At 44.4% G+C, this 18,756-nt stretch overlaps 1 protein-coding gene across 1 annotated transcript in view; it reads right to left on the reverse strand.

The window, feature by feature from the left end:
- The window catches only part of GUCY2F (guanylate cyclase 2F, retinal), a gene marked incomplete at its 5' end in the record, with an annotated part of 97,717 nt that overhangs the window by 12,306 nt on the left and 66,655 nt on the right, over nt 1-18,756 (reverse strand). The window contains 5 exons of the mRNA XM_079911000.1: nt 4,726-4,814; nt 4,908-4,996; nt 10,482-10,576; nt 13,739-13,837; nt 17,118-17,292. Of these exons, the coding sequence (XP_079767126.1) occupies nt 4,727-4,814; nt 4,908-4,996; nt 10,482-10,576; nt 13,739-13,837; nt 17,118-17,292 (546 nt within the window). The 3' untranslated portion in view covers nt 4,726. The remainder of the gene's footprint in view (nt 1-4,725; nt 4,815-4,907; nt 4,997-10,481; nt 10,577-13,738; nt 13,838-17,117; nt 17,293-18,756) is intronic.

Below are 18,756 nucleotides of genomic sequence, written 5' to 3' on the forward strand. Positions count from 1 at the left end.
GATCCATGGCACCTACAGCTGCAGCCTCATTCCCCCTACCTTGCCCCCCAAAATCCTTCCATATTCATATAAGAGGGCAGTACCACCTCCTCTAGGAGAAGTAAAGTCATGTTTTAAGTTGGTACCTTTCTTTGAAACTTCCCTCAGGCTTTGCCTCTTTCTAGAAGTCTTAAAAGTTCAGCTTTTGACTGAACCTTGCCACCAGTAGAAGATGATATTTCATGTCTCCTCCTCCACTGCCACGTCTAGAAAAAGGGATTAGAAACTCAGTTCGAGGAGACTGAAAGGCAACTTGAGCCTTTTCTGCATCCTCTTGAACAGCGTTAGTATAGTAAATAGACCACCCTGAGGCTGAGAGAAGTGAGTTTCTGTGAAGAGAGTAGTAGTCTAAGGGCGCTCTGACTGAAGATTGAGGGGAAAATGCTGGGAAGAGCTTGTGACTCAGATTCGGGGTGAGCTGATAATGGAAAAATTGAATATTAGTGAGAAAGGTATCAAATTATACCTTAGGCATTTCTTTCTTTAAAAAGGCTTGTTCTAAAAGAATTAACTGCTTTACTGGCTGATATGTTTGGGTTCAGCTGTTTTAATAAAGAGATTATTTTTTATAATAAAAGAGAGGAAAAGCTTGCTTAACTATTTTAAACATGCCTGTGACTTAAGCCTTATTGCTTCGGTCCATGTGACTGTGGCAATCCACTGCCAATAACCCCTTGAAAGTAGGAAAACTAAAAGAATAAAGTGAAAGCAAATGTTCAAAGGGATTTAGTTTAAGAGCAGGGGTAGGGGCTTGAAAGGCAGGGTGGACAGGGGAAGGGAGGGAAAGTACCAAACTCTAAGGGAATTGCTCAAGTCAATCTACGACCGCTATATCTTTTACCCTAACAATATCTCTTACATCTCTTCCGTCATGTTCAGAATGTGACCCTGAGGCCCAGTGAGATACTCACCTAGCAAGGACAATTCAATTGTGTTGCCTAGATTCTCCTTACTTAGACAAGAAAAGGGATCATGACAGTTTGGGAAAGATTTTGAGTAATAAGCAATCAGAAAACAAAGGAACTTCTTCTTAGCCCTCAGTTATCCAAACAACACAGTTAACCAGACTCTTCTCCCCCCTCCTCTTCCCTATGCATTCCAGCCAACTGAGGTCACAGTGCACTGGGATTCAGATGTATGTTTGCTAGAAGATGTTTTTTCCTGGCACTAATCTCACAGTATCTGAGTTGTAAATTGTGCTCATTAAATACTTTCTAGAGATTCAAACGAAATGAAAAAGAAAACAAAGTGCCTCCTACTTTTTTTCTGTAAAAACAGAGAGCTTCTTATCTTAGTCCAAGTAGGGTCTGCTCTTTTAGAATGACTAAACTTGGAGGTGGTTCTCTGCCCTTCCTTAGGGTTCACATCCATTGTAGTATACATTCAAATGGCCTTTGGGTGATAGCTGTGTCGTGAGCGAAGCTTATTAAAGTTACTTCCCAGGGGCCCTTACAGTGGAATTAGGCTTGAATAACCCTAGACATTGGTCATCATCCTCAGAGGTACAGTCATTCACTAATTTCTTGCCCAGGCAGAACAATTTGTTGAACTGGAGTGAACTTTTCCATTGCCTCACCAAGAGAAGATGCCAATCTTGGAGCCATTTGCTCCTGGGTGGGAGAAAGAGAAAACAGTAAGTATACCTTCTCCATCCTAGGCCTTTCACAGGATTTCAATATGAATGATTCCAAGCTCTGCAACATCATGCTACTCCACCAGCAGTTTGCAAATTGCTAAACTTTCCTGGGTTGTCGAACAAATAAACATTATTACATTTGTCAGGATTCCATAATTACAATTGCATAATGTTGCTATTTACAAGGTTTTTACAGATGTAACAACAACAAAAAAAGAGGAGGCACATTAATACCTAGGTAACTCTCAACTTCCTAATGAGATGTGTCCTAAACATTTATAAGTCAATGACTTGGAGTTTGGAATGCCTTGCTGCATAGAAACTGTGTTACATATGTGGTGGTCAGGTTTCTAGGCCAGTACACAAAGGCTGATTTAACCCACATGAAGCAGAGTTATATTAGCCCTCTGGCTGAGGTCCTAGGTCCTGAGAGCAGAAGGAAAAGCATTCTTTCTTCCCATTCTTTGGGTCCAAGGAAAACCCAAAGCAAAAGTTTTAAAGTAGAGGAATCTAAACTGACTTTTCCACCCTCATACTTGTTTCACCCTTCACACATCTCCTAGGGATCCATTGCTCATGTCTTGTCCCAAGCCTTCCACTATAATCCTTCATTCTTCAAAACTGCCAACTTCGGGCTTCCCTGGTGGCGCAGTGGTTGAGAGTCCGCCTGCCGATGCAGGGGACACGGGTTCGTGCCCCGGTCCGGGAAGATCCCGCATGCCGCGGAGCGGCTGCGCCCGTGAGCCATGGCCACTGAGCCTGTGTGTCCGGAGCCTGTGCTCCGCAGCGGGAGAGGCCACGGCAGGGCGAGGCCTGCATACCGCAAAAAAAAAAACAAACAACAAACAAACCTGCCAACTTCTTCATTTCTCCTAGTCCTGATGAAAATGAAACTTCCCAGTCCTCCTGAGCATCTAGCTCAGTTCACCTTCATTATGATATTAGTGATGAATCGCCCCTTACCCTCCAAAATGTATATCTATGGTTGGAAGAGGAGGCTTATGAACCCCAGTTGGTGAAATTTAAGGGAAAGTAACAACCTCTAGGAAGTTTTAGGAAGTGGTAGATATTGGAGGACAGGAGGAAGAAGCTACTAGGTAGGCAGCAGGGTGCAGCCTGAAAGGCAAGCCCTGCAGTCACTTCGCCAAAGCTATACCCCCTTTCACAGTATCTTTCCTTCCTCCCTGTCTGACACCACAATGCTCTCTCAAGGTTTCAAGTGTCTCCTCAATGGCTTCCATGGTAGTGGCAGTGCGTGTGAGCATTCCTAGATCTTGTGGGTATTTTATAAGTTGAGTCTATCTCACTAAGAGTCAGCCTGAAACTTCATAGAAAGTTGGAAACATTCTGGAATAGGTGGTGTTAGTCGGTGGCATCAACATAGGACATTTAATGAAAGGTAAGTGAGATGTCTGGGAGCTCTTGGATTTAGGTCAAGCCTTCTGAAATTTGTTAAGGGGGCTCTTTTTTGAGGACTTTTGTGATTTGTACAGCCTGCCAACCCCATTGTGGTCAATTAACACGCTGGTTAGAGCACAAGTGCTGATGAGGCCAGGATCAGAGGTCAAATCCACTTTGGGGCCAATTGGCTTCAATCCGTTCCACAGATGCACAGCCCACGGAATCTTGCCCTCTATCAAGGGGATCCAGATGAGTGAGTGTAAATGGCCTCAGCTACATCCATCTCCAGTGCTGGGAAAGCGCTACCAAGCACACAACCAATGACGGCGAGTCAGCCGCAGTGTTTTCTGCTGCAAACTCCAACACATTCTTAGGAATGGATAGGTTCTTGTGTGGTACCTCCAATGCCTGTGCCACCCTGCCAGAGGGAAAACCCTTCAAGAGCTTCCAAACCCCTTTTCTGCTGTGAGAGAGAGACAGAGGCAGAGACCGAGACTGACTGTGTGCTGTGTGTCTTGGGTGTTTCCTTCCCCACAGGAAAGAATGTCTTGGAGATTGGATGAATGTGTGTCCCAGTTGATCATCTGCTTGTATTGGTTAGAAGGAAAGAACAGAGCCGGGTCCCAGGTGGCAGGGGGCCGCAGGGCAGCCACATGTTCAGTACAGAAGCTTTCTGAAGCATAAATGTTACAACACATAGAGGGTACCTGTGATCGTCACAGAAATGAGGATGCATTGGGTTTTCTTAGGAGAAAAGCAGTCATCGAGAGCTGACAAAGTCAACAAAGGCTAGTGGAAATATAGGAAGAATGTGGATGCCTTTGGTAGCTGCTGTTGGAATTGTGATTATTCTGGAACATGTTAAAAAGACAAGGGAGCAGGAGTGTGTGGAGATGCCCTAATGTTTACTTTAGAATCGTGTGATTTCCACGGATATGTGGAGAGAGCAATGGGTCTGAGGGTCAGTGTCTCCATGAAAGAGAGAATAAGAAAGCAATATAAAGAAGAGAAAAGATACTGACAGGAGCCCAATAAAGCAATGGATTCCTCAGAAATAAATACATGGGGAGAATTCTTGATAATTAGGCTGTTGTTGCTGCTTCTAGTAGAGGAGGAGGGATGAGGGAAATTGTCCTGAATTCAAGCCAGGCAGTCAGGGAGTTGCCAGGCAGAAGCAATGGGGCAGGGCCTGCAGAGGAAATGACATAAGCATCCCCTCGAAGATGATCTTGCCAATAAATCCTGGGAAAAGGGGGTCGTGGCAATATTGCTGTGTGGCTTAAATAGAGGTGAGTCTCTGAAGACCAGAGGTGGCCCACCGTGAGGCCCAAGTGCTCACAATGAGACAGATGGGCGCACCTGCCTGATAACTGGATAACAAGGCCAGCCTCATTAACATTCAAATACGTTATCAGTGAGGAGGTGAAGATCTCTCTAAGGCCGGGGCAGCTGACCTCCCTCAGATGCAGCTTGCTCTGCAACAGGCCTCCCCACAAGGTTTTTGCACAACTCAGTGGAGCTTGGAAATTCACCAACTCCATCACACTCTGCCAACAGAATGTAGGCTGAGACTGGCATCCATGCCAAAGGGAGCCCCAGCTTTGAATATCTGGCCAGTTCCTGGGCTCTGTTCTCCTGCTGGCCATTACCTTACGGCTTGTTTCTCACCAGCTGCTTTTCTGCTTTTCTTCTTTGGAAGGCTGCGATCTCCACTGGTTGCAGGCCATGGCCCACTTGCCTGCGGGGCAGGAGAGACACAAAAATAGTTAACGAAGAGAGTGTGGCAGAGAGGGGCATGGGACGACGCTAACTAAGTGTGATCTCCACTTACCCATCTTTGCCCACTGGTGGAGGCACGGGAAGGGGCTTCGTGAAGCCTTTTTTTCCAACCAGCCAGAAGGTCTCTTCTGTGCCTTTGCCCTTATTATAGAAAATACGGAAACTCTTAAACGTGCTATAACCAATTTTCCTAAAGAAGTCCTTCTGTTCAATAGGGTGCAAACATTCTGTTTGGCTCAGAAACTGCCTCTGCTTTCCCCTTATCACCACTCGCTGGAGTCTTCCTTCCTACACGGCTTCTTTGCCATATATACCTAAGGCTCAGACAAGCTCCATAAGCTGCCACAGGGGCCAGATGAAAAGCGAACAGCATTTCAAGCTGTCATCCAGATATTTTGTCTACCCGCTGACACGCAGCTCCATCTTTGGGAATACGTGGACGTTCCGCTTCATAGCAACCAAACATCTGTACATTCAATCAAAGATTCCGTTTGTCATTTTTGCCACGGTCTTTTGGAATTAGGCAACCCATTGTCTTTTGTATCTAGAGTACATACATTCGGAGTCCACCTCCATCCCCAACACTCCACCATCCAATGGCTCTCACAAAACCCAAAAAGGGAATAGAAATGGAAAGCACGCCATGCAACTTTGATCTTAAGCCCAGGGCCTCCTGGCTGCTTTGAGAAGTCTGCATTTCTGCAATGTTCTTTTCTTCCTGCCAAGGGAGTCTTACAGAGAGAGACCCCAGGGAGGCCTCCACCTACAGTCCCATTAGTTGACTGTCAAGAACCACAGGTCTGAGAAGAGGAAGGGAATGTAAACTCAAGTTCATTGCCCCAGAGCCTGAGTGATGACCTCAGAAGAGCCAAATTTTCTGCCTCTGCGCTGTCCTCCCCTCTTTCCAATCAACCCTCCTCAACAACATGGTTCTCTCTCCTCCTTTCAATTCTCTTTTCTCTGTCCTGTCATTTCCCCCAATCCGTAAGGAAAAAATGTGTTTACTAAGACTGAGAAAAGTAATGGGATGTGTTTCCAACTCAATCTGAAATATGGTCTCACTCTCGGCAGATCTCATTTGGAACAGTTCTAAATAGTTTAACTTAGAAATTCCAATTAGGTTTGCCCCCCTTTAAATATCAAATCCATTATTCTCTATGTTACATCACATATATCCATCCCTTAACAATCACGACAACAACCATAATAAAAATTAGCACATTTAACTGGAGAATCTCAAAGCGTTCGCAAATATTTGGTTCAAGGCTCTGAACGAGCCCTCCATGAGGCAAGTAGGAAGAGAATACCACAACAGCCCAACCTCCATGAACAGGCAGCCAACCCACCCTAAACCTAAACCTCAAATAATTGGACTGTTTGGGGCCACTCTGTTTTCAGAAGAAGTGAGCAACTTGAAAATATGCTCCCATCACTCATTCTTACATTTATTCCACCCTCGTTGTGTCAGGGCTGGGAATACAGAGATGGCTCTGTCCTTAAGGAGCTCACAGTGTAATTAAATAAAAACAATTATCACGGGCTTCCCTGGTGGCGCAGTGGTTGAGAGTCCGCCTGCTGATGCAGGGGACGCGGGTTCGTGCCCCGGTCTGGGAGGATCCCACATGCCGCGGAGCGGCTGGGCCCGTGAGCCATGGCTGCTGAGCCTGCGCGTCCGGAGCCTGTGCTCCGCAACGGGAGAGGCCACAACAGTGAGAGGCCCGCGTACCACAAAAAACAAAAAAAAAACAAAAAACCCCCCCAATTATCAGGCCATGTCTTGGGCCCTAAACAGAAGCACAACTCTTCTGCTTCCTCAGCTCTTTATTTTCCTCACAGAACCTAGTACAGTGTCTCGTACAGAACAGGTGCTCAGTAAATAGACTGTTCCATTAACTGGCACTCTCATTCCTTGAGTGCCTGGAATACTCAAGGTGTCGTTGGACCTCATTTTGGTAAAACATACTCTCAAAACTTGACCCCAACCCCCAACCGTAGTTGACTGTTTTTCTTGAGCTCTAGGGGCTATCAGGACAGTATGCCAATCCCCAAGGGAGATTTGCAGATGCCAGGATTGTCTAGATATTTGGGTGAGTCCTGGGACATACTGGCATGCCAAAACCAATGGTTGCAAAATAGGATGGAAGTGTTATGGACTCAGGCAAGCTTCCAAATCAAAGAGTATGCTGGGGAGCTCCAGGGGCTCTCTGAGGTTTTGGAGCCCATCCAGGAGAATTCTTAGAATCCTAGCTCTCTGTTTACCCACCCTACTTTCAAAAATCTGCTGAAGGGAGGTGGGGGGGGGAACAAGTATGTAACAACCGAAGCCTAAGGCGAACTCTCTGACTCAGTATCCATCCCTAGGCAGTCCCAGAGACCTCCCAAATAATAGCACCTTACTTTGGCCTGACACTTTTAAGATACTTTGGCACTCCTGTCTTATTTAATCCTCACAAAAACTGTGGAAACTAGGTTTATTATTAACCTCATTCTGCAAATGGGGTCCCTGAGGTTTATGGTGATAAAATGACTTGTCAATAAGCAGGCATAGCTGGGACTTGAACCTAACCCTACTAGACTACAAATTTTCTTTATTTATTTTTTACTATGACTTTGCTATATTTTATTGAGGTATAATTGACATACAACATTATATTAGTTTCATGTGTACAACATAATGATTCGATATTTGTATATATTGTGAAATGATCACAACAAGAAGTCTAGTTAACATCTTAGACTCCAAATTTTAAGTGTTCTTCCCTCTACACCATATAGCTTTTCCAACACACTGGAGTCAAGGGGCAGGTCTAGAGGCCAAAAAGCAACTGCAGGGAATTTTAAAGCTTGTGATTAATGATCTGCCTGATAATCACAGGTCAGAAGAGGCCTCCATGTTGAGAAATGGAAGCACAGAGAAGATGAAGTTACTTGTCCAATGTCACATATTGAGTCACTGATGGGACAAGAATTATGGACCAGACCTTCTGACCTTCATGACTCTGTCAATACAACCTCATTACTTCTTAGCTCAGTTGCTGGTGTGTAAATGCCCACCTCTGGCAAGGACAACAGAAACCAGCTAAGAACAACCATTTGGGGAAATCTTTTCAGAATGTAAAGCTACCTAAGAGGCCCTGGCAAATATATGTGATAAGCCTAGATATATACAAAGTCTCAGCAAGGAGCTTCAAACTTGTTAGGAAAACAGTAACTGAAACAGGACTCATTCGTGTAAGAGAAGAGGTAATAAGATGACTTATCGCCAGGCCATTAGGAGAAAAATATTGAAAAAAGCAGAAATGGCCCGTTAAGCACTGATGATTCTGTGCCAGTACAGTACAAGGGGAGGTCGGAGTGGGCAGGGGAACAGATTCCCAGAGAGTATGAGCTTCTTGTCTCTAAATGTGTCCTCCTCTAAGCTTCCTCATTTTGGTCTCTTTCTTTGTACCCCGCTCCCACCCAATGACTCAACTTCTCTGTGTTCTCCTCTCTCAGCCAATCCAATCCACACCTTTGATCCCACTAAAAGAAACAACTTAAAGCGTCATCACTCCAGTGAAGGAAATGGGATGGGGGGTAGAGGGGGGAAGAGTGGTGTTGTTACTGGATCCAAGCCTTGAGCTGAAGAGAAGAGGCTCTGATGGAGGAATTTTAAGCATCAGCCAGCTGGAAGGAGAGGATGTTTTTGGCCATCAGCTTTGAAATCACACCTGGCTGGCCATCAAATGTAGTCCTTCTGACCCAGGCACTAGAGCGATTCTTGCTTTCCAGCAACACGGTGTGGATGGGGGAGGGGGGGCGGGTGGTGGTGGAAATGTTAAATCAGAATTTCTAAAGTGTGCTGGTGATGTCGTCTTATTGGGGATATATTGCATGCCCTCAAGGGACAAGGAATCTTCTGTCCCCAAGTCCCTACTAGGTAATAGCCAATACCTGCCTCTGGTGGGGAGGCAGAGGTACAGAGACAGAAAAGATCTCCCCTCCTCTCCCTTCCTTTCTGTGGGTCTTACTTCCTGTCCTTATCCTTCTTTTCATTGGCCCTTCCTTTCCCCTGGGGCACCCTCTCTTCTTCTCTCTCAGTATCTCCCTCTCGATCTCTCTTCCTCAGGAGGTCCCTGCCACCCCAATAACCAAGGCCTGACATGGCCTTAGGGGAAGCCTCTCCCAGCCTCTTCCCCCAAATTCCCCGGGGCAGGGGAAACTGTGAAGTTGCAAAGGGCCCTTCTGAAGCAGTCCTGCTTTTGTATGTGAACCACCCAAAGATGTGATTGCTCCTGACTGGTATTTGGGGGGCAATAAAAACCATGGGGATGGGGGTCTATTTTTCCTTTTCAGTTTCAAAAGTGGCACCTCCTCAGCTCTTAAATTCTCTCTTAAATGAGGGAATCTGTGTCTAGTAACACAGGCAGGCAAGTGCTTCAGGAAGCCAAGCCACCTTCGTCCTCTTCTGCTGAGAAATGTCCAAATATACAGAGGGATCACAAACGCCTTGGGTGATTTGATTCATTGCCTAAGTAATATCGTCCCCCACATCCTATCTTTGCATTCTCTGCAGAGGTGGGAAAGAAACCTCTGTCCCCTGATAAGTGACCCATCCCCCCTGCTAGAAGATATTAAGGATCTATTGGAAGGGACAATCTAGGACTAGCCATTAAGGGAATTAATTGATCAACTAGAACCAGGCCTTCCAATCTTTGACTTCTGAAATCCTTTTATATGTAAATTGCCACTATTTGGGGTAGGCATGCAAATGACAGAAACAAATTGTGCATCACTCAGTGCCCGGATTTTGCTTTGCCTAAGAATAATCACTGAGGAAATAATTTTCATGGACAGTGGTATCATAGAAAGACTACTGAATGGGAAGTCAGGCTTCCTGGGTTATGGCTCGACTCTGCTATCAACTGACTATATGACCCTGATCAAATTACTTCACCTTTTTGGGCCTTGGCTCTTCATCTGAAAATGGAGTTAAATTATCAAATCTCTAGAGTCTGTTCCAGTCGGGACGACCAGGGGCCCTGGGGTACCCAGAGGAAGATGAGAAGAATCCAGTGGAAATGGTGAAACAAGAAAAAGGAATATTACTATAATCCTGAATCCCAGATCAAGTGATAGTCCTAACAGAGAAAAGGCACTATAAAATGTTTGTCTTTCATCAGAACTGACTGGTCCTTGGGGAAAGACATAAAGCCTCTCTGTAAACAGGGGGTCAATGTTGTGGATGAAAAATCAGAAAGGAGAGCCACCAAGCAGATGGACAGAAAACCCAAACTCCCCAATACTGTAGCACTGCCACATACTAAATGAAATGGAAGTTAGAAAATGTAAATAATAGTGCCGCTCACTGAAATGCCAAATTCTGGGCAATTTTTTAAGAGAGAAAAATGCAACTCCTAGTCAGAAAAATGCAGAGGGATTTTAACGATCCTTCTCACTGTAGCCATATTTTAAAGGAATGAAAGGTGAGGCAAAAAGGAACAATCTTTTGGGAACCAGAAATGGAGCTGGAAATTCTGCCCAAATTATAGTCAGACACCCAGGTAAACTCTTTCAGCAGACCATGACCTCTCCAGGAGCAGGTGTGTCCAAGTGGTTTGACTCAAAAAACAAAAGGACATTATACCTTGAGCTCTGTCCTTCCTCGAAGCTCCACTTCATAGCCTTCACTCAGGGTTCGAAGAATTGTCACCGTGCTGTGACTGACGTGAATGCGATAAGCTGTAAAAGCAAGAGAGGCATGACTTTGGATCTTTTCAGGTAAAATCAGTGAGAAAAATATTAATGTAATAAATGCCCCCACTTCTAAATGAACTAGACCCTAAGCAAAGTCCCTGAGAGAGAGAGAGCGAGCTTTAGCTAGAGTTTCACAGGAGGAGGGGACGGAGATGGATGGCCTTTCTCACCAGGCAAAACACCAAATAAAACGTTAGCTGTAGCACCTATCAGCCTCCTAGACTCTATCTCAGATGAAAGACCATGCAATAGAAAGGTGTTCATTCAACTTGAGGTTTGAGATGAAGAAAAAAGCAACCACTACTTTGCTCTTAGCTGAAGCGTGACCTCCTCTGAGGGAGGTTAAGCTTCAGCAGCTACTCTCACAGGCTGCTGCTGGATCTGAACCCCCAAGGTCTGCCCATCCTACTTAAGAGGCAAAAGGGTGTCTCTTCCATATACATCCATCCAACTGTCTTTCAGTATTGCTGAACTTAAAACATCAGTGAGAAATGTACCAAGACCTCTGCCAACATTCTGTGGTGACTACATCTATAGCTGTCCTTTGGGTGGGTGGCTCTAGCCGTGCACACACATGAATGGATTATTTTCCAACTAATAATCCCAACTTAGGATGAGAGCTTTATATGAGGAACTATGACTAAAACTTCTTTTTAGAAATTAAGTGTAATTCTTTGGTGAAGAACAATCATTTAACTGAGGTAGGATCCTTAACTGTCCTGAAAACTGTCATCCTATGAAGTAAGACCTTGTTCAAGTTTTGTTCAATAAAAGTCCAAGACAGTCTCACACACACTTGAGAAAGTAATTCTTTTAGAATCTGAGTACAATCTGAGTAGCTGAAAAGAACTGCAAGAAATTTATGCTGTGTTCTACAATGACTTTCCTTCTCTTGACAGCTCAGTATCGTTTGTATCTTCCGCACTACCTCATGGTCACCCAAAACCTCTGCTCCGAAAAGGTTGTCCCATCCTTAAAATTCAGCTAGTGTGTCCCGAGCCAGCCCTATGTGTGACATTCCACTAGCATCTTGTTGTGAGGGAACATTTCAGTAGAATAATCCTACTGATGGGGAACACACAGCTCAATACAGAGAGATGGATCATGCCAACCACCATCCAGTTGTGTGGCAAGGAAGGTCACTCCAGGGCTGGGTTACTAGTCGCTTCCACTCCAGAATCAGTAGATTCAACTGAGCATAAAGGAGGTACTGATGAGATTGATTTTTTAAAAAAATAGACCTATGACACGTCCTAGTCTCATATCCAACATGAAGTTAGTCTACCTCTTTACAGATCTTCACTCAGGAGTGGCGCTTAATGTCCTATTTCAGTCTGTCATTAGCATCCAGAAAAGCACTCTAACCAGTTCCTGTAGTGCAGAGACCACATACGTATGCTTCTTTGTATCCCTCACAATGCCTTCCTTGCATAGTCAGTGCTTAATACACACTGCTGTGCATGGTTCACTCCATTTGCTCCTTGCTAGCTGATCCCTGGACGAGGTGCTGCCGGAATCTGAAAATTCACTTTCTGCTCTCAACTCTATTTCCAACGTGAAATGTGTGGAGTGAGTTTCCCTGGTGCAGACCAGAACATGACTTCAGCGTTCTCCAGGCTTACATCAGTCCAGAGTACTGTGCCAAATCTGCATTGCGTTTCCATGATCAATTTCACTTCATCTCGGGTTGCACTTCCAGAGCAAAGTTATATGCGTGCGGCAGTTCCTGGATGACTCCTTCCATGGCCTCTGCCATATCTGTGGAGTTCGAAGACTTTCCCAGATGTCAGAAAATGTATTCTGACAACAGCTTCTAAGTTCCATGCTGCCTCCTTAATCATGGCTGCACAGGCTAGATTGACTAAGACTGGACCTGTTGTGCAAGGCTGTTTCCACACATGAGTGATGAGGAGGGGGGGGTCACACAGGGCACCACCCACTGTGATATAGGCCACCATCATCAGGGACTTGTTTACGTATATTGCTGAAGTTTGAGAAGAGCTTGTCTTGCTTAGTAGCTGCCACAGCCAGGGCTGCTAAGGGCTTAAGTGGTTTTTTTTTAATGTAAAATCCATGAAAACTATATATAGAATCTATTGTGGTTCTTGGTGCTTTTTTTATACTAGCTTGAACAAATCGCTTTGCTCAACCATAACATAGGTAAAGCACATTTTGATTCTGACATTGCCTTAATAGTAGCAGGAAATAACCAAGGAAGAGTTGCCAGCGGCGCACAAGTGACTTAATGGTTTGTACAGTTTTCTTCTCAGAGAAGTAGGGAGAAATGGTATCTTTGATACCATGCCTGTTTTGATAGAAAGAAGCTAAGAGTTTTATATACAGGCAAGTTGAAATTAATTATTTCAGAATTCCAAGCTCCTTAGATTGAGGGATTATTGCTAGCTAAATTTGAGGGCACTATTGGATGAAGCCAGAACTCCTGGGATCGTAACGAGTTCAAAAAGAGGACTAGAGCAGCAAACAGAAGCTGGCTGAGAGACAGCTGGCTCTGGGTGTGTCTCCACAAACTAGCTGAAAAACTGAAAAATGTCAGTCCCTTACCTATTTCCTTTTTCAATATGACGCTCCCAAACCTACCGGGTTGGCCAATTTGTTCCTTTACCCAAAGGATTTTTTTTGAGTTGTTTTGATCAAATTGTCTGGCTGTTTCAGCGTCACCTAGCTACAGCTTCACGGCTAGAACAACATCATGTTCAATCCAACATCACCCCCTGCTGGTTTGTCATTAGAGACCAAAATAATGTGTGTTAAATCTTCAACTTCTCAAGTTATCTTTGATTTTTCTTTGAAACAGTAAAACATCTCTCTGCTCTCTTTCCCCTCTCTTTTTTAAGAAAATATTTTTTCTTTTTTTTTTTAACTTGGCTGTGCCGGGTCTTAGTTGTGGCTTGGGCAGTTTTTAGTGGCGGCACGTGGGATCTTCAGTTGCGGCACGTGGGATCTTTAGTTGCGGCACGTGGGATCTAGTTCCCTGACCAGGGATCGAACCCGGGCCCCCTGCATTGGGAGCGCGGAGTCTTAATCACTGGACCACCAGGGAAGTCCCTCTTTCTCCTCTCTTGACGAAGAATCACTTTGTCAGTAGCAGGAGGTTACCATCCCATCCATCCCTCTAGAAGTACTCACGTAACCCTGTCGATTCCATCCGAGAAGCTGTGTTCACAGTGTCTCCAAATAAGCAGTATCTGGGCATGGTGAGGCCCACCACTCCAGCAGCAACCGGCCCTATAGAGTAGCAGGCAATTGGGAGTATAGTCAACAGGTATGCATCCAATGCTAATAGAGGAACACTGCCAAGGGAAGGAATGCAGCTGCATAAAAGAATAAAGTTGCCACTAAATAGCTCTGGGCATCTGAAGGAAGTCTTACAGTGAGTAATGAACTCTTTGCCCTACCAGAAAGCAAATTTATAATGATGAAGAAATGATTACCCTTCTGATTTATACCTTTGTTCCAAGTAACAGTTACACCCAAGATGCTTATATCTGTCAACAGGGACAAATAAGCATTAAACCCAATCAGAAAAGCCTGGGCAGGGATTCAGGATCCAAACATGTTTGTTGCGAGGGAAAAAATGTGACTCTTTCTCGTGCCTTAGGGTTGGAAGGAGGGATCTCATAGGGCTGTCTCACAAATTGTGTCTATAAAGAGAATTATTGCTAAGACAGTTGGAAAATCTGAAAAGAAGTAGAGTTGACATTCAATCGTTTGTGTTAGAGGCATGGAAGAGTGGTATATAAAGATAATCTGAGAATATTTTCTATTTGCCCTTAGAATGGGTTTTGTTCTTGCATTTTAGTACGATCATGTTAAGTGTCCAGAGGGTGAACATTACTTGAAAAAATCTCAGCAACCCTACTGAAAACCTAGTTCAAGATGATCTAGAAATTTCTCCACCTTCCCCTTTCTGGTCTCTGTTCTGTTTCTATGTGAAAAGTGTTCAGGATTATCTTTTTGCTGTTTCCTGAATTAGAGAAAATAATTAAGTGTTTTTGCTTCAAAAAGTTCTTTCTGAACATTAATTTTGAAGAATAAAAGTTATGTTTCTCATTTTAATTCATTTCTCACCCATTAAGAAGCATTCATTAAGCCCTGAGCTAGGCACCAAGGGGAATAAAAAATGTAGCACGTGGTCTCAGTTCTCCAGGCGTTTATAATCTAATTGAAGAAAAGAGACTACCAAACTGGAAGCAATTAAGCAACAACCCAAGACAATGTATGGCTGAGGCAAGATAAATGGCACAGGCAGAAGTGCTCTAATAGTTTAGAAAATGGGGGAGGGGTTGCTTATTAAGACCTGGTTCAGTCAAAAATGGCCCAGTGAAGAAGGTAAGGTAAGGTAAGGTTTGTGGTTGGGACTGAGCATGGAATTTTGGGAAGCTCTTAGAGAAAGCAGTCTGCTTAGTTCATGTGCCTAAGGAGAAACTAGAGACAAGGTTGGCTATTGGGTTGTACAAGATGGCAGACCTTGAATCGTTAGAGAAGTTTGAGCAGGGAATTACATGATGAAAATCCTTTTTCTTTTTCTTTCTCAGGTCAGTGTATAGAATGCATCGAAAGGGGAGAAAGTAAAACCAGGGAAAACCGTTAAGTGTAATAGCAGTAATTCAAGCACAAGGTTGTAAGTACTGGAAAGGAGGTGATGATGGACGGAGGGCAAAAAGGAGTGATAAAAGAGAGACATTATCAAAGGAGAAGTGTTGACTGTCTGATTGACAACCGTGAGGAAATTGGCATGGGCTTATGAGCTTACACTGGTTTGTGGGAAAAGATGACTTGAAGCTTTAGATATGCAGAATTTGAAGTAATGGTGAATCATCCAAGAAGAGATGTGCTGAGGGGGGTTGTTGATGTGAAACTGAAGCACAAATGGGAGATGAAGGCTTTTCTTTAAAAGAAAAATACTGAACACCTGCTGTGTGCTAAGCATTCAGGATACAAAAATGAGTAAGATCTGGTTCCTGCCATCAAGGAGCTTACAGTCTAATGGAAGGACAGGCAAGCAAACACAGATGTGGTGATGACCATGAGAAGGATGGTTAGAAAGAAGCAAGAGTGGAAGCAAGAAGATGCTATTGCAGTGATCCAGGCAAGAGATGCTGGTGGCCTAGACTTAAGCAGTGAGAGTCAAGAAGAGAAAGACAGAATCAAGACATACTGAAAAGGTAAAACGTTTAAGACTTAGTAATTGGTTGAATGGTGAAGGTCAGGGTGAGGGAGGAGTCGAGGAGGATGACTCTCAAGACTAACTGGAATAACTAGGTGAATGGTGGTGACAACAACTGAAATAGAAAATAAGTACAGGAAGAGGAGGCTGTTTATGTGGGAAGAAAATCATTCTGTTTTGGATCTGTTGAGTCTGAAGTCTGTGTGGAACATTCAAGTGGAAATGTCAGTAGTAAGTCTGCTATATAGGGCTGACGCTTAAGGGAGAAGACGGGTGCTGAAGTTGTAGAGTTGGAAGTCATCAGCACACGAGTGGTAGTTAAATTATAGACATGGATGAGATGACCCAGAAGAGCGTATAAGGGGAGAGAAACAGTGGATGAAAGACAGAACCCTGAGGCATATCAATATTGATGGGACAGAAAAAGACAGAAGAGATTATCAGACAATGGTAGAAATGAAAGCCAGATTGGAGTGGGTTGAGAAATGAATTCGAGGTCAGGACATACAGAGAGCAAGGAGATCACAGCTCAGAGCTTTGCAGAAAATGTGGGAGCAGTTAGAGAGCAGGGATTGCTAAGAGAGCCAGTAAATGAAATGGAGAAGAAGAATTCAGAGACTGAGGAGGAGGTCATAAAAGCCAATTGAGGGAGAATCGTCAAGAATATCAAATGCTGCAGAGATAAGGGCAGACTAGGACCGGGAAAAGTGGTAGGGCTAAAGCCAGATTGCAAAGGGGTTAAAGAGGCAACGGATAGTGAAGAAATGGCAGGATAAATGTCAATCATTCTTCTACAAAATTTGGTAGGAAAGGGATGAAAATGATGGGAGAAGAAAAGGAACCTAGAAGAACAAAGCAAAGATAAAGAGGAGGGGAGCAAGAGGCTAGTAGGTGAGAGACCTGTGAAGATACCTATGAATGTGAAGATAGGTGGAAAGGGTACGATGAAGGGGAGTCCTGAAGATGTTCAAGCAAGTGAAGAGGCGTGTGGGAGAAAAATACTCCAGGAGTTGAGATTTTAACGAATTAAAGCAATTATCCTAAATATCACATGTGCAGGTTGGTCTTGTATCATAGTCAAACATGGAACTGTTGGCTCTAACAGGAAAGGTAGACTGGAAGGGTATGGTACCTAGAACAAGGGTTGCTGCCCACTGGGGTAGGGCAGGTGCTGGGAAGAGAGTAAACTTGGGGAGACATAAAGGAATGATGTAGCACTAGACACCTGGATAATCCAGCTGCCAATAATCAGGGGAGAGCTACCCTCTTCCTCCCGTTTCTAGCCTTCCCTTGAGGTACATGGGAATGTCTTCTCTTGCTTTAGCTGCTGGTTGTTACCTGAGTGCAGGCCTATTCGAATCCGGACTGGCACCTCTGGCATGTGCCGCATCTTGAAGGTACCCACGGAGCTGAGGATATCTAGGGACATGTTTGCAATCTCGGCTGCGTGCCTCATGCCATTCCTCTTTGGGAGGCCTGAGGCCACCATGTAAGCATCTCCAATGGTCTCTACCTGGAGATCAGGGGAGATAGAATTAGCAAGTAAATAACGTGTGTGTGTGTCTGTGTGTGTGTGTGTGTGTTTTCACAGAGCTTAAAGGGTATGATGGAGGCCAAGTGTTCTTCTTGTAAAGTGAGGAAGCCAGAGAGAGGCTGTCACTGCTTCACAGTCCTGCCTGTACATTAGAATCACTTAAGGAGCTTCACTTAAAAAAATACTGATGTCTAGGTCCCATACCTATAGATTCTGCAGTTACTTCTCAGGTTCCTGTCTGACCCTAGAGAATTATCAGACTCCAAATTCATCATCCTAGGAGAAGGTGCTTTCCCAGCAAGCATTTCTCTAGATGATTTCGGGTCAGTAAGCTAGAACAGCCTTAAGGAAAGTATAGGGAAAAGGAAAGGAAGGAGGTGAACGATTCTGTTCCTTCTGCTTTGCCTCGCTAATATGATGGAGTTAGTTTTGCAGTCTCCTTGGGTATGAGAACTCAGTCTTTTCCCACCAGCTCCCTTCTCCTGTCCTACTGCCACCTCTCAAAGGAGCAGCAATAGTAGCCCTCAGTTGCTTTGCAGGGGCAATTAGAGCTGGACACCTGTAAATAAAGGCAAATGAATCTGTGCTCATCTTCCCCACAGAAGTGTACTCACTCTTTTAGGTGATTAGTAAGGTGAAACTTTTCAGGTAAATCCGAAAGATAAGTAAGCTGAAGGGACTTCTATGAAATGTGCCTGTCAGACTCTGCTAGTACAAGTTTGGATCCAGTTAAAATCTATGTTCTCCTAAAGAACTGAACTCACAGATTGCCATAGTTAAGAGCATGAAATTCTGAAGTCATACAGCCTCGTTCAGAATTCCAGATGCACCATTTACAAACTGTGTGGCTTTAGTCACGTAATTTAACCTCTCTGTGCTTCAGTATCCTTACCTGTAAAACAGGGGAAATGACAGCACCTACCTCCTAGAATTTTCTAAGTACTAAATGATATCAAAGCACTTAAAACCTGTCTGGTGGATAATAAGCGCAAGCCATTAGCACCACCACCATCATTATCACCACATCATCATCGTCAAACTGACGTGTCTTGAAACAAGTCATAGGATTGTGCCTATGACTCAGCTCCAGAGAAAATTTTGTAATTGGCAATAGGCCCCTCATCATGACTTCCCATGTAGCCAATAACAGCGATCCTTTGCACCTATGGTACTTTGTACCTCAGGATGCTTCCATTCAGGGCCTCCTATACCTGGTGCAATTTGAGAAAAGGATCCCTGCTCTCAGATAAGCGTGCCTGCCTGCACGGAGGAAGGCAACAGTACAATGCAAATACTATATGGGAGGGAGAAACTCACTGGCTGGCCATTATCACTGACTGGTGGTTGACACTTCAGCTTTAACGAGTCAGTCATCCAGGAGTCCCCAGGAATATGGATGAGACAGTTAGAAAGGCAGGGAGCACGGGCACTGTTTGGCCTTGG

This window comes from Stenella coeruleoalba (assembly GCF_951394435.1).
Source record: "Stenella coeruleoalba genome assembly, chromosome: X".
Classification (NCBI taxonomy): domain Eukaryota; kingdom Metazoa; phylum Chordata; class Mammalia; order Artiodactyla; family Delphinidae; genus Stenella; species Stenella coeruleoalba.